The sequence below is a fragment of the Pectinophora gossypiella genome, chromosome 4, assembly GCF_024362695.1.
Source record: "Pectinophora gossypiella chromosome 4, ilPecGoss1.1, whole genome shotgun sequence".
NCBI lineage: Eukaryota > Metazoa > Arthropoda > Insecta > Lepidoptera > Gelechiidae > Pectinophora > Pectinophora gossypiella.
The window spans coordinates 4,406,267-4,426,942 of record NC_065407.1 but is presented as its reverse complement, the minus strand read 5'-3'; the positions used below and the strand labels follow the sequence as shown (position 1 = coordinate 4,426,942).

General features: G+C 37.7%; 2 protein-coding genes across 3 annotated transcripts in view; one reads left to right on the top strand and one right to left on the bottom strand.

Moving 5' to 3' along the window:
- Window positions 1-863: 863 nt before the first annotated feature.
- On the bottom strand, window positions 864-14,788 carry LOC126366208 (zinc finger matrin-type protein CG9776-like). 2 transcript variants are annotated; one of them, XM_050009222.1, is made up of 14 exons: window positions 14,278-14,788; window positions 13,777-13,984; window positions 12,471-12,664; window positions 12,151-12,281; window positions 10,518-10,649; window positions 9,744-9,850; window positions 8,956-9,074; window positions 8,036-8,345; window positions 7,305-7,422; window positions 6,566-6,628; window positions 5,383-5,579; window positions 4,169-4,305; window positions 2,488-2,666; window positions 864-2,201 (listed from the first exon to the last, which is right to left on the bottom strand). In XM_050009222.1, the coding sequence occupies exons 1-14, from the start codon at window positions 14,599-14,601 to the stop codon at window positions 1,661-1,663; spliced, it is 2,760 nt and encodes a 919-aa protein (XP_049865179.1). In that variant the 5' UTR covers window positions 14,602-14,788; the 3' UTR covers window positions 864-1,660. The 2 variants fall into 2 exon arrangements, with proteins under 2 accessions (XP_049865179.1, XP_049865180.1); XM_050009223.1 differs by having other exon boundaries at window positions 9,744-9,847; window positions 14,278-14,787.
- Window positions 14,789-18,093: 3,305 nt separating this feature from the next.
- The window catches only part of LOC126366227 (neprilysin-4-like), a 93,397-nt gene continuing 90,814 nt past the window's right edge, over window positions 18,094-20,676 (top strand). Inside the window, exon 1 of the mRNA XM_050009269.1 lies at window positions 18,094-18,301. Within this exon, the coding sequence (XP_049865226.1) occupies window positions 18,290-18,301 (12 nt within the window). The 5' untranslated portion in view covers window positions 18,094-18,289. The remainder of the gene's footprint in view (window positions 18,302-20,676) is intronic.

Here is a 20,676-nt window from a genome sequence, read left to right as displayed (position 1 = left end):
TGTTTTTCTTAATTTCGCCGCGGCCTCCCAACTACAAGTTATCGCTATCGTGCTACCGGCACTTTACGTAACTGTTGATATTTCTTGCGAGACGTTTCTCTTATCAGAGGTCACGTATGGCCGCGGTTGTTTTCGAGTTTAAACTCCCTCTCGTGCTTAGTGATAATCTAATCACTCACACAATCACACTAACCGGTTTATATCGCCCAAATGTTTTTAACTTACTTGCTGAAGTTGATAAATGTGATGTACTAGTTGATCTTGACTGAGTTGTGGAGTTTCGTTTAATAAATTATCTCTATTTAGGAATAAGTATTATTTCAAAGAAGAATAAGACGAAGTCTGAAAGTAGAAAGTCACAGAGAAATAATAAGTTAGCAATGAGAGGGGTATAGAATGGATTGCGTGTTACTGTGTGCGAGTTCCGTGAAAAGACTACCACTGACAGATATGAATGGAAGAATACATGTGCGGGCCTTACTTAACAGCGCTTTCACATATAGACGTTTTCGTCGCGCGATTAGCGCCGTAGCAACGCGACTCGTATCCATACCTATTTATAGTGCATACAGCGCTCCCAGCTAGCGGTGGCAGATACGCCGCATTGCGAGGGCGTCACTACTTAGCCGCTGTAATGTGAAGAAATTCGCTGTGCAGCGCTTAAGTCGCGCGACTAAAACACCCATGAGAAAGCGCTCTTAGAGCAAGGAAGGATGATGGTGCTATTGCGATTGTAAAAGTATGAGAAACTGCATTGAAATACTAGAGTACTTAATAATACCGATAGCAATGATTTCCTTTTGAGCCTTCGAAAATAGAGCTTTCGAGATCATAGATTTAATTAGGCACAAAAGACAATTAAATCTTGTTTATAATATTTATTGGCATTAAAAATTAAATGCTTATTTTTACAAACGTAGACCACTTATGTTACAGGATACATAATCCATAATACATATTAATTCAGACAGATTTGTCTATTCATTGATTAGTCATTGGTGTCAATTCCTGCAACACGATCTAATTTTATTTTAAGTTATACCTGTCATTTTCTTATCCGTCGAAAAGGAAAGAGACGAGTAATCGACAGGCTTAAAATATATGGAACACACGTCAATTAGGCAGAAATCTAAACCAACCCTTTAAAAAATATATTTTGGTCAAGAACCCGGCAGAATTTAGAGACGCCTATTTTATTCGCGCGGGTTATTCATTCATTTTAAAATTAATAGTTGTCAACCATTCGTTCCTTTCCCTTTCGGCGGATTAGAAAATGACGGGTATAACTTAACATAAAATTAGGAGGTGTCTGCAGGAATTGGGGCCAGTAATTGACTAATATTAACATAATTAGAAAAGTTATGACATACGAGGTAAATTAAGAACAAATATAGCTTCTGACGAAGTCGGGTTTTAAAGGTTAAACCTTCTTTAATATCACACAATACATAGTGATCCTATTAATATAATAAAACGATGAAGTCTTCAGGAACGTTATAGTTTGTTAATCTAAATAGTCAATATTATAATTAATATAAATGTACATCCACCACATTCATTTGTTGAGTTTGTTATCATTTTTATACCACCTGTATTTGGATCTACAGTTAAACTTCCGCTTTGGCTTCTTTTTGTTTTTAAGTGGACGTTTGTCCGAGGATCAAATACCGGCGCCGACGTCGCTGGCGTCGATCCCTAGCATCGCCAAATCGTCTAACTCCTCCTTTTTCTTCGCAGCGTCCCCATTTTCCTTAGTTTCCTTACTAGGCGTAGTATTTTGTTGTGGAGTTGTATTCCCTTCATTTGTCTTATTCTGATTGCTATGATGATGGTTGTTTTTCTTATGCTGCATATGTTTGTTGTGTTGCATATTTTTGTTGTGTTGTCTGTTTTTGTTTTGTCTCGGCTTCGGGCTCGGGACTAGGGGCACGTGTGTGTCGTAGAGTTGGGGTCTTGGGGGGAAGAGTGAGGAATTTATGTCGAAGCCCATCATCATTTGTGGGGGCATTTGTGGTTGTAGGAAGGGGGGGAATGGTGGCATGACGCCGCCGAGCCCCATGGGGAAGCCGGCGCCGAGACCGGGGGGCATGCCGAACAGGTCTTGTTGCGACATGTCTGGTTTGACGTCCGTCGGGAATATGATGTCGAGCGCGTCCTGGAAGTCTTTCGGCAGTGTGGGTGCCGGCGCAGGCGCTGGTGCTCTGAAATGTGGAAGAATTTGTGTTATCATTATTAGGCTAAGTAACACAAAATACGTTGCGTGAGTTTCGACGTTCCATACTTTTGCGACGGAAAATTCCACTTGACATTATTTCGGAATCATGGTCCGAATCATCTCTCAAAGTTTTCGTTACGATGTCACTAAAACCCTGTATATGCCCACTACTCGCCAGCTATGCTACAGCTGTATCCTCGAAGTAGGTAGAGGTGTATAATACTATACGTGTGATGCTGTGTTGTTGCTTTATATTTAACGATGATACGTACGGCTGCGGCGCAGGCGCAGGAGGCGGCGGCTGCGGCGCGGCCGGCGGCACGTATATCTGCGGCACGGGCACGGAGCCGCCCAACGCCGTGGGCAGCGCGATAGACGGCGGCGGGATGTCCGCCGTCGCCTGCTGACGGTCCAGCTGCGCTTTGGCTATCTTCTCCTTGAACTCTGCTACCTGGGAACATTATTGTTGTTAGATCAGCTAAGTACAACACCATACACTTGCAAGATGAACTAAGTACCCACTATTTCAGTATATAATGATCGAGCCAAATATAAATTAACAAAAGTATAGAATCATACGTGCTAGTATTCTTGATGCGAGAAAGGATTTAATTGGCTCGTCTATAGCGTCCAGGGTACTATTTTCCAAAAAGATAAATACAGAGTACTCGCACTGCGACAAAATGGTGCAAATTTATTTCGCATAAGCATTATGTTCCGTAAAGGATAATTGGAACTCAACTTCACTTGATTTAAAAAAAAGTTTATGTGCCATCAGCAAAGGTCCCGTATAAAAACTGATGTACGGCTTTGGTGACCAGGGTTCTTGTAGTAACAAAGCTCTCACACTACCGCGTGTAGTTTTTTCTAGTTTTATTGAGGGATTATCCACGCTACGTTTTCCGAAAAAATATAGATGGCGCTGTACAGATTTAACATGACAATAGGCTAGTTTCCAACTAGTCAAATCAGTTACTTTTTACTAAACGTCAAAACGCGAAATTACAATGGAATTTGTATGAAAAAGCACACTCTGACGTCATAGAAAAACGTGATAAAATGCGTACTTATTATATTACTTTTTCTCGATTAAAATTCTTAAAAAAATTAAATTGAAAAAAGAAAATGTTTTTCGTTAGTTTTGGATCTGTCTTTATTTAGTAATCAGAATTTCATAATTTATCTTGAACCTAGTACACGACCCAATTATCTATTTTCTCATTGCTTGGGTACATAATTATTCAAAAATATAATATAATGGCAGAGGCATATACAAAAGTAATTGTTGCTTGATATATATAGAACATACGGATCAGATATGGTATAGAATTATGTTGCTACCTATATTGCTTCTCTTTATTTTGATCAGAATAATAATGGGTGAAAGATGTGTTCTGCCTGGGTGTAACAACAAGGGTCTTCAGTCATCATTTATACCCATGATAATTTTTTGTTGTTTAGTTATTTTTTTTATTATTACTTTTTATGTGTTACTCAGGAATTTATACTATGTATATTAGTGCGCCGGAATTTATACTATGTTCATTAAGCCCATTCATTGGTTTCTGTGCGTAGGTGTATCTAGTCACAACATCCAGTTTTAAAAACTTTCAAGCTCATAATATTGTTATTTTTTGGTTGTTATGGTGTACGAGTACATGCTTCCGTCCAAACTCACTAAAGTAGACTCACTATTTACCACTTCTATTATATTAATATGTGGATATCCCAGTTGGGTATACATTTAGTTATAACTTAGGCTAATATTATCTTAATTATTACCCATTGTATAACTGTTTTTTATCCCTAATAAAATAAAATAAAAATAAAAGATGTATATGTCTGTTATCCATTAGAAGGTTAAACGAAAGGCAACGCTGAACAGCGCCATCTATTTTTTTTTTGGGGAATGTAACCCGAAAAATCCGTCATTGTGTTAAGATTATTATTTACCTTTTTCTGTATCTCAGCGTCCATCTCCTCGCGTCTCTTCTTAGAAGCTTCTTCTTCTTCCTTCTTTTTCTCATCCTCTTTTTTCTGCTCCTCAGTCTTCGGAGTCTTTCCTAGATGCTTGTATACAGGCATCTTGCCTGGAAGAAAATATATAAAAATAAAATAAATTAATTATGTGAATGGTTTGCTACATCTGCTTCCGCAGGGGTAGTTGGCAAGTATCAAAAACGGAATGTTACCATTACAGTTTCCAAATAGACGTAAATTGTGAAAACAGCATCGCAATTCGTTAGAAAATTAAAAAAGTTGCCATCCGAAATCAAAGTAGATCATTCACTCATGTCAGATCATCATGTAACAGTGATGCCGCCTACATTTAAGCTTCTTGTTTTAAGTTTTTTCATTAGCTATTCCGTTTTGAGTTTTGTTTTCGATATCCAGCGGAAGTGTACTTCGGTGTAGATTGCTGCCTTTGTTCTACCTTCTTATAAAACCACACGGTCTATACCGGGCAGGCCCTATCATTGTATGTCACAATAAAATACAACGTTGATACGTGTTGATGGTATCGGGACAAACCCTCTCGGGGTTAGCGACGTCATATTAATAATGTTGGTAACAATGTTTTAAATAAAATGAATAAGAATGGGATGGAGCCTTTCCCCATCAACTATTAATATCTCTGGCGTTAGATGATATATTGAAAAACGGATTTATTTGTTTTCAGAATAATAAAGAGCGGAATATGCCTAAGTAGATTGATGAAAAAAAAAATTAAGTACCATATCACAAGCCTCTCGTCAGTGTCGCTATTTTAGTCGCGACATAATGCATCGGTCTGTTGCATCCAGTTTAACTTAACTATTATCGGTATACTCGTAAGACCAAATCATCATCTCCTTAGGAATATCCCGTTTTTTTACTACAGGTCTGGTTTTTTACGGAAGCGAGTGCCTGTTGGACCTTCCAACCCGCGAAGGGAAAACCAGCCCAATAGAGGTTAGGTCTCATACCCCCGAAAATGCATTTCTCGGGAATGTGGGGGTTCCTCACGATGTTTTCCGTCACCATTAAGCACGTGATAATCAATGATTATTCAAACATGTATTCGAAAACCAATTCATTGGTTTAGGTCTATGCTGCGACCTCAAATTGAGAGTCAAGCGTTCTACCAACTGTACTTTATCAAACATATGACAACAAAATAAGCTTACCAATGAACGGCATCTTCCTAATCTCGGGTTTCTTGGGCTCGGCGCGCGGCGTGGTGGAGCGGTCCCGGCGGCGGTCGTCACGGCGGTCGTCGTCCCGGCGCCGCGAGTCCTCGCGCCGGTCGCGGTCTCGCTCGCGATCCCGGTCCCGGTCCCGATCGCGCACGTCGCGTGCTCGGGATTCGCGGTGTACACTTTCCCTGTAATACGACAATTTTCATATATTTTTTTAAAGATATAGAGAAAAACGGTTGCTCAGTTTGATATGAAACTTCTTTTTGTGACGTCGTCTTTTTATTCGTGATATGAATAGTTTACGAATGCAAGAGTAAAACTCCCAGGTCATCAGCAGGCCTAGCAAGCTAACGGCAAGAGTACAGCGAGTAAATGTCAAAGCCCGAGTTGTCAAACTTGACAGACGAGTTTCGACTTGCTCGCGACTCGGATATGATAAGTGTGTCACACAAATGATGTTACAAACTAAAAATAATTCTCATTTCTTTTGAAAATTATGTTTTTTCTTTTTCTTGGCTCTTCTATAAGCAATATAGAGTAATAAGATATTTCCTTTGGAGTATGACATCTTGAAAATATCGCGGGTGGCCTAGTAGTCGCGTGTACCAAGGACCTTATTTTATCTCACGTCGTGTCGCGTCGCGCTTACATAGCGTGCTAGGCCTGCAGATGTAACTAGTCACCGAAATATGGTTAATATCCTAAAAACTAGTTGGTAGAGGAGCTCGGTGGCGCAGCGGTAAACGCGCTCGGTCTGCGATTGTTGAAGTTAAGCAACTTTCGCAAAGGCCGGTCATAGTATGGGTGACCACAAAAAAAAAGTTTTCATCTCGAGCTCCTCCGTGCTTCGGAAGGCACGTTAAGCCGTTTGTCCCGGCTGCATTAGCAGTCGTTAATAACCATCAATCCGCACTGGGCCCGCGTGATGGTTTAAGGCCCGATCTCCCTATCCATCCATAGGGAAGGCCCGTGCCCCAGCAGTGGGGACGTTAATGGGCTGATGATGATGAGTAATTGGGTATTGTCGCCAATGCCTGATCTAGGCTAAACGTGAAAGTATGTGTTATTATAATATGTTCACTATGATGTCACTAACACCCTGTGTAACAGAAGTCCAAATGGACGAAATCGCAAGCTAAAAGCTATAATTAAATAAACCAACAATAATTACCTGCGCGACTTCGTTTCAGGAGAACGACGCTTTTCTTCCGAAGACTTAGTGTCCATCTTCATTCTGTTAAATAAAGAAGCTGCTGTTAGTATTACGGTAGTGTGAATGCAACTTGGTGGTTTTCTCTTGTATTAGCTCTAAAAAATGTACAACACTTTCAGCTCCTTATCTTGCCGGACATGTCGTAAAATCCGACAGAGGGAGTGCGTTCTTTTTAATATGATGGACAATTAGGTAGTTTCCTAGGTCAAAGATAAATTATGATTATAAAGGTGACAAAAAACGTTTCCTTTTTCTATTTAACTTATTTATGAATTTTAATAAAGAAAAATGTAATAATAAGTGCGACGTTTTGTCACGTTTTTCTACGACGTCACGGTTGCTTTTTCACACAAATTCTAATTACGTGTTTTAACGTTTAGTAAAAAGTAACTGATTTGACTACTGTCACCGTAGGGTTCATTATTATTTTAGGACTTTGTATCAACAGTGGCTGCAAGTGTACTTGAATACTTGTGGCTCTGCCTACCCCATAAGGAATTACGGGCGTGAGTTTATGTATTTATGTATGTTCTGTTGTAGCCAAGGTAAAATTGGCAGTCGCTTTCAGTTTGAAAAAAATAACTAAAAGGCCAATCCACAGCGACAGTGCCGAGAGCATTGTGTACCGAAAAGCAGAAGTTTGTATGAAGGATTTAAAAAAAGGGAGGAATTATCAAGATTTAACAGTGTAAATTACCTGTTTTTGAGGGCATCAAGCAGTTTCCGATCGCCCTCGTAAAGTCTGTCCGTCTTTATAGACGACATCCACTCCGATAATGTCTTATCATCAGCGTCTTGTCTGCTTTTGTCCTTCTCTGTAAACAAGATATTATTATTATTAGTAAAAAGGACATTTGCATCTGCACTTGTTTGCCAAATACTATGGGAGCGCGCACAATGTGCGGTTATTACACTAGCCATCAGTCCTACCTGATGGGTCCAGGTAACGGGCTCATGCATAGACATTGGAAAAATCGAAGCTATTAGGCCGCGTTTAGGGACACGCGGGGCGTTACGCGGTGCGCTGTCCAGGGCGCCTAACGTTTTCTTCGTTCATGAAGAGGCGGCGCATCAAGCTACCACATTGCTCGTCGCGACGCCCGCCATCTGTGACGCTACAATTCAAAGAAACGCCAGCAAAAACGCATCTCTGTGAACGCTCAGTACATTGTCATACGTTTGTTTTGCGCGGCAGCCCGCGCCGCGCTTCCCTGAACGCAGCCTTAAGACTCGGTCGAGGTCGTGGTTACTATGGTTACGCCCGACAATTTGCTACTAGACTACACGATTCCAATCGCCGAACCCGTGACTGACCGTGACGGATCGGGCAGGATGGATTGTCAACTGCAGTAACCAGTGTTGGTACATGTACGCACAAGTCGAATTTGTCCGAAAACGCGTACAAAATAGAACCGGATTTATACTTACTCTTTTTCTTCTTCTTAACAGGTTCGCTGTCAGAACTGCTAGAGTTACTCGACGAGCTGCTACTACTGCTTATCTTCTTTTTAGTCTTCTTCTTCTTCTCTTTTTTCTTCTTTTTATCTTCTACTGGCGGTGGACTGTCCTTCTTCTTGGTGTGGAATCCGTCCTTGCTGAATGTAATGGTGTGCGCTGTGTACTGGGCCGGCGGTTTTTCTTCAGGTTTGTTCTTAGCGGATGCTCTAGCCTTTTCGAACGACTTCTGCCGGTCCGACATCCAGTCAGTTTCCCAGTGCGGGTTTTGCTCTACGAAGTTCTGGAATGAGATTATACTGTCAAGATATATGTTTAAAAAGTACATAAAGTATCTGTTATATTATGTGTACTCCTCTAAGCGTTAACATTTGCGCAGATAGACATGCACATGTGCCTGGGTAACAACCATACATATCCATAAGGCAGCTATATTTAGTGTTGTGCTGAACTGGAAATATACAGGGTGTTAGTGACATCGTAAGGAATACTGAGGGGGATGATTCATCGCTCAAAGTTTCCGTTACGATGTCACTAACACCATGTATACAGGTAACAAGGCATTCGTCGATATAAATAATTTGGTCATATCGAAGATGACATTCTATGTCTTCCGAAGGTGTAGGCAGAGCTATGTTTAAGTACCATATAATAGGGTCGCCCCTATTACATGGTACTTAAACTATAGGCTCGCGCCTATAGCCATTAACCTGTCACAAAACCTGGAAACCACGTGATGTCAATGATCTATGATCCAAATATGAATTCAAACTCATAAAGTCGAATTCAGTGGTTTAGAGCCCAAGCCGGGATTCGAACCCGTGATACTATGCACGCGTTTTCCCAAAAGGGCTGTTACGGATTATCTTCAGTTGTAGTGTTTTGACACTCACGGTATAGTTCTTGGAGTGAGTGACGGACTTCAGGTGAGCAGAGGCGCAGTGCAAATCCCCAATGAACTGGTCACACAGCTTGCAGTACCATGCAGTGGACGGTACGAAGAATTGTAAGCCTGGCGAGATAAGAAAGTTATTAAGCGCCTGTTTTACCACTTTGCTGATGAACTGTCTAGCAGGCAACCTATATTTTCTGCTGGATAAGTTCTAAATAGGCTGTCAGTTTATCACGCAGTGGTGATAGTCACACATTGATATATAAGTAACGTTGATTGAACATAAGAGCTCAAAAAGTTTTAAACGATTTTATTGAATTTATACGACGGGAAAATCCACTTGATAACAACTCAGAATCATGGCCTGAATCATCCCTCAAAGTTTCCGTTACGTTGTCACTAACACCCTGTGTGTGTGTGGCTGCGTATGAATATATAGCTAAGTAAGCTTCAAGTTTTCGTCGTACTTTTGTATGACGCGCTTTATACTAAGGTATTACATATATCAATACCATAACACCTCGGGAACCCTAAACAAAAAACTCGTACTTAAGCATAAGTGCGGGCGACACAGATAGTCAGAGAGGAGACTCTTTTATTACTATTATTTTTTAAAATAATATAGGCTCACGTTTGACCACAATCTCACCCGATGGTAAGTGATGATATGGTCTAGTGTGGGTCACGCTTACCTTGCAAATATCTATTCACTCTAGCCCTGAAGACTCCCAGATTATAACGAGTTGGAAAATTAGACGGCTCATGTAGTACATAGAGATGTAAATGTACCTTTAATAGGAGTCCGTTTAGTGGGAGCAGAGGGGAAGCTCGGGAATCCCTCGTTGATGCCGTTGACGCTGTGCCACGGAGCCTCCATGTGCGCTGCAGCCATCCTGCTTAAACAATATTACGCAATGTTAAAAATAACACCATGTATGGCAGCAAAACGAGTTATGTTTCTGTGAGTTTTGATGGTATTGATCATATCAACAGCTATTAATTAATTTATCTATTGATATTCTTTCTAACGGACAACTATTGTTCGGCTGCACTACTAAACTTGACTTCATGTGGGTTTTTAAAGCCCCGCACATCAACAATTTACTCAAGATAAATTGTACACCTTTAATTATAATTTATTTAATATCCGCACTCTATATGGTTGACTTATAGACTATTTTAGTATATTATTTAAGATATTTTGCACCACTGCATTTCACAAACTCACGCCAGAGAAGTGTATCACGATCGAAGCAAATGGAATAGGCTGGTTTTCAACTAGACAAATCAGTCAACTTGTCAATTCAATGTTTGCCATGGTGGGAAATAAGCATGCGTTTATGTATCTACGTCACGCTAGGGATAGCTTATGGGATAGCGAATGGGCAAAGGCAAAAGACAACTTGTCGCCACTCTTAGCAAGCTGCGATTAATGAAATGGTCTTAGCTTTTAGCTTGGCTCTATGCAAAATAGTCTAACCCCACCCCTGACAAATCTCAAATTAAATTTAAACCCAAGCCCTTATGGTCAAAAACACTAATGTCGTGTAAGAGATAACTCACTTCGAATGAGCAGGCGAATGCAGATGGTTCAGATAATCCTTAGCAGTCGGTGGGAATTCATTGCAGACGCGGCACCAATGCATTTCAGGATCATAATACACATAGTTGAACTTCTGACTTGCGGATGGTGACCTGCGGAGCAAAATGTGAGAATGAGACTCTGAAGATTATAAGGTGCACGATTTAAAAATGTATTGTTTGGAAGAAAGTGGGTTTGCGTACCTGGCAGCTTATATTCTATATAATATATTCAATATTCTATATTACTTAATAAAAAAATAATTGAATAATTTGTGAATTAAGGGTGGTTTATAAATATAAGCTGTATCCGAATACAAATTCAGATAAAATAAGTTCTTTGAAGCTGCCAGACACGTTAGTTTAAAATATTGATGTAAAGTATACACATATATAAATTAAGATTTTCCGTGATTTCGCATAATACCTGCTTCACTTCAAACGCGATGAAATAAGACTTAGTAAAAACCCGTATTTTAGCTCTAAATAAATCGCCGAAATTATGTTGAATTAGGTATTTTTTTTTTTACAGACAAGTGCCGTAGGATCTGTAACACGGCAACGCATTTAAAAAAAAGATTATACTGTAATATAATAATTATCTAAGATAATCTCGAAGGGCAAGGATCTGATAACATAATTTAAAAAGAAACAAAATAGTAAAAGTTATTCACATTTTTCGCACGATGATTTATTGGCACAAGTATAAACTGTAAACTGTTGGAATAGGTACTGCAACACATTTCAAAAGTGATTTACATGAAAATCATAACCGTGAAGGGATAATAAAAGCCATCAGTGATTTTATATTTTAATACTGCTCGGGTAGGTACTCATACACACTATATCGTAAGGACATAAATGTAAAACTTTAGAATATAATACATAATAATTTCACAAATACTTACATAAAAGTCCTTAAAATAATTATATTAATTACAATACTTATAAAAGTAACATTTTCATAGCAATATGGAATTCAGAAGCTTACAATAAGAAAATTCCTTAAAAATTGTGGCATTAAAATTGCTTCAAGAGTGGCAGTATCACACACCAAATAAGATAACGTCGCCTAGTAGTGCAAACCACGTAAGCGCCTATTTGAAAAATCATATTTGAATGTGATGTTTGTTAACAAAACCTCACAATATACAGACTTGTTTAAGTTCAGGTAAAAATTTGTGGTGTCATTTACCCGAATCAATCGAAAGAAATTGAGGTTTTGTTGAAGAAAATTCCATCAGAATGTGGTCTTTCAAAAAGGCGCCGCTTACGTGGTTTTCACTAAAAGGCAACAGTAAGCAGAATGTAATTTCTTCTTGTTATCCAAATGGAATCCTTCACAGCACTGGGGTTAATAATCACATATTTTTTCTGTAAGCAAAGCTCTGTCGTCGTCCATTGTAAAGTAGCCTGGACATTCCTGCATTTGAGAGAAAGTCAAGTAACAAACTCTATAGTACATACTCACCAAACTAATATACATAAGTCAATCTTGTCAAACTTAAAGTTATACACTTAGTGCAAAACTTTTTCTGAAATATAATCGATTCATTTGGGATAGAGAACTTTTAGTTTAACCAGATGAGAATAAACAAATTGTGCTGGGACAAACCTGGATTTCCGCTTGGATCCCGGTTCAGGCGATCCTTCGGTATCGTGCAACTCTTGAGCCTCTTCTCCGATGATCCCGTTCAGCATGTCGACGACATTGTTAATCGTCTTCAGCTTATTCTGAATCTCCAACTAAGAACAGCCCAAGGCAAAATATATGCAACGAATTAGGTAAAACCCTGAATTGTGTGAAAGCATTATAATCGCAAGCTATCATACACTACACAACTTAAAATTTCTGAGCAGAATTAGGGTAAGTATAAGACAAATAATATAGTCATGTTAAATATCGTAGGTAGTCACGACGAAACGAAACGAAACCTGTAATTTGGTATTTTCTTTCAGGAACCGCTTGGTGTCAGGGCTCGGGGAACGTTTCGAATCGCCTCTGAGCTCGTTGCGTTGATCCTTGAGAGTATCTAATTCTTTTTTCAAGATGGCCGCCTTTTTAATGTAGTCTTCGCGTTGTTTGGACAGTGCTGCCTTTTGGTGGCGCATTTCGGACTGAATGGCGGCTGCGAAGAATAATATAGAATTAACTTATTTTTTAACAGTAAAATGTGTGTAAAATCACTTATTTGAAATGTATAAACGTTTTGCAAAAGTATGACCCATATTTTAAAAAGGTTTTATTAATATAGCTTTTTATAAAATTTCAATGAAAAGTAAGTGATATTACACATATAGAAACAGCAAAGGTAATCAAAAGTGCATATACCACAGCTGGCAGGCAAGTTATGGTACAAATTATGGCACATAAATTCCAAGAGTAGTCCAATTGCACATCTAAAACATGAATTAGTGCATCATGTTGCAGCTACACTGACACCGCATAATAATATGAAATTCAAGGGCTGGTAGGTGGAATGTATAAATATAATTATGCAAGTTTTACAGTAAGACAGTCAATTTACAGTTAGTTAACAAACCTGAAAATAGGTGTTAATAACAAGTTATACATTTTTTATGAAGAAATTTGTAGGGAAATCTTATCAGTAAAGCATAAAATCCCAGTGCACTAGCATTGTTGTGGCTACAAAGTGCAGTCAAAATTTTATGCAGATAGGGCGACAATACAGATCCAAGCCAATTTTTTCATACATTTTTGTAATAACACACACTATAAAGATCCCAGATTAGTTAACAAGTAACAGGCACGCATTAGTTAATGTTTCTACATCCACAGAAGAATCTGAATAAGAAACATGATTATTTATAATGATGTTGTGATTACATTTAAGTTTACAAGATTAAACGGTGATTGTTTACCAATGACATATACACTTAAATGTTGAATGAAAATATGCTATTTCTACTACTACATAAGCTTTTCATGCATGCAAATTCAAACAAAAACAAAATATTGAATTGTCATTTTAAGAAATTAAACAGTAGTAGTACTACTATGTTTTATAGGTAATTGTTGATAGGCACTCGAAGTTCGTGGATTTCTCAATTCAGAAATTACATTTCATTTATTTGCAATAAAAATGTAACAGTTTGCAGGTAGTCAGCATTTAACACTTGGTATATAGTTACTGCTTCTCCTCATAATAAGGTCTTTTAATAAGATACAACCTGAAAAACCATTAGCAGAAGATTCTTAAATTATAAAGTGATAACTTACCTTCTTTCTTCATCTGATCTTCTGGGTTGGTTATGAAGGGAGGTGGTGGTGCCGGATTCGGTGGTGGTGGTAAAGACATTTGGTTCCATGTTGACATGTCAGGTGGCAGCGGTGCAGTGGTAGGCACCGATGCCACAGGTGGGAAATCATCATATATCCCAGAGTACGATGGCTGGTAATTCGTGGCAAAATTTGGATTGGTGACAGCCTTTGAAACAGAAAATATTTCCTGAATAAATAGATTCAACATGATTTATTTTGCAGTGAACATCTTTCCACTTTACTCACTGCACAGTTCCTGTCCAACGTTCCAAACACACCATCAAACATGGACATTGATTCTCTATTCACAGGTACCCATTTAAATAACTTAAACAAATAAAAAATTAAACGAAGTGTAAGTAACGAATTAATTGCGCATTTTCTATGTTACTTGCTAAAACTACTGTTATAGGTTATATTATGGTTTTGTATCGATGCAATAGTTCATGATTGTTTTACCTCTTGTGGAAAGGCAGGTGCAGGGGGCGCCGCAGTGTAACCGCCTTCTTGAAATTGATTGTCCCACAGCTCGCTTGGTTCTGGTAATTTTGAAATTTCACTCAAAATGTTTTCGTCAATCAAGTCTTTATTATCATTTTTCCTCGGGGAACGACTTCGACGTTTATCGATATCATTTCTTAAAGGGCTCCGGCTCTTCCTGTTTATAGAACCTGAGGTTGGACGGCCTCTGTAATCGGAACCGCGGCGGTTCCAATCTCTATCACGATCACGATTTCGAGGATCCCGGCTAAAATAGCCCTTCCTGGGCGGTTCACGAGACATTTTAGCACTTAACTTTCACAAAACTGCTAGCGAAAGAGTTTTTGCTATAAAATTTGCACACAATAGTCCGTGGTTTAGACCAGTTTAGACAAGAGTAAAACGTAGGCACGCTTTGTTTGACCCGCTCGTTGTAATCACCACAGCGTCGCAGGCCGCAGCCACCATTTTGTTTTATAAAATCTAATGTAAATAAGAAAAGTTACAAAAACTAAAAGAAACAACGCTTTATAAAACCTACGCCCTGATTATAATTCTATACTACCTGTTGAAGCAACAACTGTACAAATAAAACGCAAAGCTTGCTAAACGTTCCATTTCACTCAAACATTTCAGTTTTAACGAAATAGGATTTAGAAAGCCAAATAAGTCTCTTGTCTCTTTTAAAACTTGTTTTCTTAAAACGGAACATAACACCGGAAATGTATTACTATTGGTTGGAAAGTTTTTCTGAAACAGGAACTGACAAATTTCATTCTGCTAATGTCACCCGGCTTTTCGAAAAATATTTTTTGGTATAAAATATCATTGATGGTTTTTTTACCGTAGCGTGTGTACCATTATGTGAACGATTACTCAAAATTCTATTTATTATACTTTCTCTTTTGTTTCAATTTTATTTTGAATTAGGTAATGGTGTTTTTGGGCTAGTAGCCCTGGACCAACGGCTTAACATGTCTTCCATGCTTTGGACAATCAGGAGATTCAACCTACAATGTCTCAGCCGCACAAAGGACAGTCTCATAAAGTCTTTTGTAACGTGGTTAATAATGGAATGGTGTTTGTCGCACGTGCCCTGAGCGGTGGGTGCGGATCATCACGCATTGGGTGCCTCATGACGGGTATAGGTGTCGTGGTAAATCTCGAAAAAGATACCGAGGACTTGGAAGCTTGCCGGAGAGTGCACAGGACCGCTAAAAATAGAAAGAGGAAGAGGAGACCTTAGCCCAGCAGTGGGATCTTGTAGGCTAGATTAGATTAATTAATAATAAGTATGAATTGAAAAATTTCAAAGACCTTCCACAACATGACATATTGTATAGGTAATAGATATTAAACTAATAAAAACTTAATTAGGGACCTCATCTCCCTACCGTTATTGCGTTTTCACGGGCTCCGATTACCTACCTAATCTAAATACATACTCTGATTCTTCTGAGAACTTCTCCGAAAGAGAAGAAAAAAATTACATTAATTGAAATAAATAAAAAATAAATACCTAGTTCGGGTACCGTCTATGTTATATGAATATATACTTAAATATATTTTTATCTTCTTCTCTCGTATGGGTTCCTCATCAATCCTAGTGTCAGGGTTACTATTGAGCCGCCAAAGGCCCCTGACATGACTCATGTACTATTATATTACTATACTACTTACTTACCCAACTTACATCAGTAAGTAGTAACCGGGACCAACGGCTTAACGTGCCTTCCGTAGCACGGATCATCTTACTTTCGGATAATCAGGTGATCAGCCTGTAATGGCCTAACTAAACTAAGGATCATAAGGTAATTATTGTGATGTTTTCCCACCGGGATTCGAACCCGGGACCTCCGGATTGTGACCCTAACGCTCTACCACTGGACCACGGAGGCCGTTAATATATTTTTATAAATATAGGTATATTTAACAATATATTTTATTTTATCCTTCAAAATGCGGAGTACTGGTTCCGGTGTTACAGAAATGCCTATTACTATAAAACATCCATGAAATTTAGTCTGTGTGGTCATTAACATTGGCTAACTGTAACACAGCATGTCTACGCAAAACGAGATTGCAGGCTAGTTGTTTCAGTTCAGTACTGCGTTTCACTGGTCATCAAGGTCGAGAAAACAAAACTTCAATGCAATTCTCTTTATACGTCCTAAGACTGGTCAATGAGGGATTTTCTAAAAAACAATAGATGGCGCTATAAAAAAGTCTTTCATTTATCCTTTATTATCCTTCTAATTTCATGAATAATAGACGTATCGTCCCTTAGCTTACAACACCGCTCAAGTCGAAAATTGGCGGTTTTTACATTTTAATGCCATTGGATGAAGAAGAAAATAAAAGTTAAAATAAAGTAAATCGTCAAAATAAGTATAAATAATTATTTATTAACCGCTAACTAGAGTATGTATTAAGTAGCAATAAAAAATCTACAGATATTTTAAATAAGACATTTTTTTTCGTCTCCTGTAAAGTTGGTAAAAATGACTTAAGCGGTGTTGTAAGCTAAGGGACGATATGCATCTTTTATCTTTGTTTTCGGCTATAAATGATGACCCTTGTTATTACCCCCAGGCACAACACATTTTTCACCCATTATTATTCTGATCATAATAAAGAGAGCAATATAAGGCTCGGGGGAGCAATTCATTTAAGAAAACAATATTGCTCTTTGACATTTGTTTGCATTGCGCACTTACTTTTATATGCGCAAATTTCAAATTGCAATATTGCTTTCTTACGAGTAGATGAATTGCTTCGATGTGGCCATTTTACCCCCCCCTGATTCAAATATCAAGTGACAATTATTTTTACTTCTGCCTTTACATTCTGTTTTTGAATAATTATATACTCGAGCAAGGAGAATATAGTTAATAATCACGTTAAATATGTACACCATCTATATTTTTTTGGGGAACGTAGCCTGGATAGTTCCTCATTGAAACGACGTTCGTATCCGCATCCTTCGGGAGACTTTTGTAGACACACACTGAGAATTTGTCTTTTTTAAGCGAATAGAATATACTAATAGCAAAAAAAATGTGATAGCATTGAGCATAGAATATACTTACAGTAAGGTAGCTAAGTAGGTACCTATAGTAAAGAAATAAAAAGCCTGGGTGGCCCATTTGGAACACTCCACTTTGACAGTGAGGTTGCAGGTTCGAATCTCTAGCACGGACCTAATCAGAAGATTTTTGAATTTGTTTTCGCATTCACGTTTGAATTATAAACGGTTATCACGTGTTCAGCGGTGAAGGAAAACATCGTGAGGAAAACCACATACTGCTATAATCTAGGTATATTGAATTGGTTTTCCCTTCGCGGGTTGGAGGGCCAGGCACGCAGTCGCTTCTGTAAAAAATGGGACTACTTAGTCAATAGTTGTCAAATCTTAAGGTTTCGTAAGCAATCACTATGAGAAATTGGGTAAAGCTAGGGAGATGATGAATAAATAAGTCATGCATGATAAAACCTCGATGAAAACCAAGTGGTAGGTTATCGTAATGGATCATAGATTATAAATGTCTTCTGTAAGCGTTTTTAAGTAAACCGCAATTAAAATTAAAATAGTGAAACTTTAGCAATTCGGTGGCCTTAATTAAATCCGTACAACGATTTCGGCATCTCTTTCGTACTTCACCTTAGCTTACCTTCACCTTCGTCTGTTGCTGAACTACCCAGAGGAAGTTGTTTGTTTGTTGGGTCGTTGCACCGCTACGCTCGGAGTGAAGCAAAACTGCCGCACCGAGTGAAGCGCAGCCATTACCGCGCCACCGCAGCGTACGCATGCGCGGTTACCTCGCGATTGCGCGCCAAACTTACGTTCGGAAATCGTAATTTTCTTTTTGTCCTTTAACAATTAAAAAATATTACTATCATAGTAAAATATTTTTTTAAGGTTTTGTAATTTAAATTGTCTAAGCCTGTGGTGTTTTTATTTTATTTTGGAGGGGAGAAAAATAACTGAAAAATGAAATATAAGGTAAGACAGCTTTTCTTCTGAATTTCTTCTGTTTTAATTTTAAATTAGTACTTACTGAACATTTTTTATGTTCTGTTCATAAACATGTAAAAAACAAAAATTTGCATTTGAATAATCAGGAATTTTAGGCAGAAGGTAAGTGATTGGTCGGAACAACGTTTAAAATAATTATAATTACCGAATACAATTTATAGGAAACCTTGAGTGTGTGTCCTCAACTCCTAGACACGTAAAAACATAAAACATTTTTTCTACTCCTCTACTTTAATCTGGCATTTAAATAACCAAAAAGTCTAATATAAGTACATACATAATTAAACTCTTTGAAAAAGTGTACGCTCTATGGCCTATAAAAGCATTGTTTACAAAGTGTAACTGTACTATAATGTCGCCAAAAAAGCATTGTTGTTGTTTTTTTTTTTTGACCTGGAAACTGGCACCTTTACTTTGTTTGGTGCCATAGATATACTATAAAAAAAAAGTATACATTTGCCGCCATTTTCCCGCGCGTTGGAAAATAATTTTTTTCTACTCCTCTACTTTAATCTGGCATTTAAATAACCAAAAAGTCTAATATAAGTACATACATAATTAAACTCTTTGAAAAAGTGTACGCTCTATGGCCTATAAAAGCATTGTTTACAAAGTGTAACTGTACTATAATGTCGCCAAAAAAGCATTGTTGTTGTTTTTTTTTTTTTGACCTGGAAACTGGCACCTTTACTTTGTTTGGTGCCATAGATATACTATAAAAAAAAGTATACATTTGCCGCCATTTTCCCGCGCGTTGGAAAGTAAATTGGAAAATTTTTGTGTTTCATTTAAAATTACGTCGTCGTAGAAAAAGTATTGTATGCAACGTTGTATAACTAGGTCAAAAAATGCTCGTGGCGTCTCTTATTGCGATGTTCGCCAAGGCTCACATCGCAACTCACGCCACTCGCATTTTTTGACCCTTCTTATACAACTGTTGCATAAAATACTATTATAAATAAAATTTTTCTTTGTATAATTTTTGTTTCATTTAAAATTACGTCGTCGTAGAAAAAGTATTGTATGCAACGTTGTATAACTAGGTCAAAAAATGCTCGTGGCGTCTCTTATTGCGATGTTCGCCAAGGCTCACATCGCAACTCACGCCACTCGCATTTTTTGACCCTTCTTATACAACTGTTGCATAAAATACTATACGTACATTGTCACCATTCAACTACGACATTATAATTTGTAAATATCTTCCTTCAATTATAAGTACTTAGTTTATTTGAAATATGACCTATCTACCTAAATACTTAATTCAAATAAAGAATTTCGTACCTAATGAATACTTAAATTAAATCAGACAAAATTAATAAAAATATATTACCTTTTGTTAGAAAGTTATTTATACCTAGGTATCTAGTAACTAGTAATAATGTTTTCATCCACACGCCTTATTGCAAATACGAAAGTTATAATTTTCAATATAAAAATGGAGGATAATCTCCGTTCACTTTTAGGTCAAACGGAGTAATATGGGATATGTTGCTCCACTTAATATTAATTTGCACGTTTAAAAAAATATTATTATTTACTTCTTAAGATGAAAATTATTTTTTTGGAAATTATGGAAAACTGTACTTTACCTCTACCTACATATACTTATGCTTTAGCTCTGCTGTTGGACCATAAAGTAACTTTTAAAAAAGTATCATCTAATTTTGAGGGAGTATCTTTACGGAGCCCTTGATGCGCCACTTCGACTCCCACTTGCCCCGGTTTTTTTTTACTTGTGTTTATATTAAGTTGATATCTTTAAAAAATAAAACTTGACCTATTACTGGCAACTTGTATTATAATTATGCCCATTGTGTTTCTTAATTACCGGGCCTATCCGTTTGACGGAAGGAAGCTACAAAGGTTGTTTGAGATTGAAAACAGTAAGATGTGGAAGTGGGTTCCGTAAAGAATCCATTCGATTTCGGTAATCAAGTCATTGAAAACGTTTTAAAATAATAATAAATTGGTTATTAAAAAAAACAACTTGTATACAGGGTATTAGTGACATCGCAGCGAAAATTTTGAGGGATAGTTCAGACCATAATTCTGAGTTGATATCAAGTAGAATTTCCCGTCGCAAATGGAACTGAAAATAATTTTAAAAAACACAAACATTTTCATGAATTTTCCGACAGGAAAATCCACTTGATATCAACTCAGAATCATGGTCTGAATTATCCCCTTCTGTATTTGAAACGATGTCACTAACACCCTATCTACTTCTATGTACTTGTACAAGATGTAAGTGACATCGTAACAAATACTGAGGGGTATGATTCAGCTCATTATTCTGAGTGAATATCAACTGGAATTTTCCATCGCAAAAGTATAGAATT

Coding starts and splice junctions, on each gene's coding strand:
- LOC126366208 (XM_050009222.1), bottom strand. CDS start 14,601: ATGTCTCGTGAACCGCCCAGGAAGGGCTATTTTAGCCGGGATCCTCGA. Junction 12,665..13,776: donor AGATCAGATGAAGAAAGAAG/GTAAGTTATCAC, acceptor TATTCTTCGCAG/CCGCCATTCAGTCCGAAATG. Junction 2,202..2,487: donor CCTGCGCCTGCGCCGCAGCC/GTACGTATCATC, acceptor TCCACATTTCAG/AGCACCAGCGCCTGCGCCGG.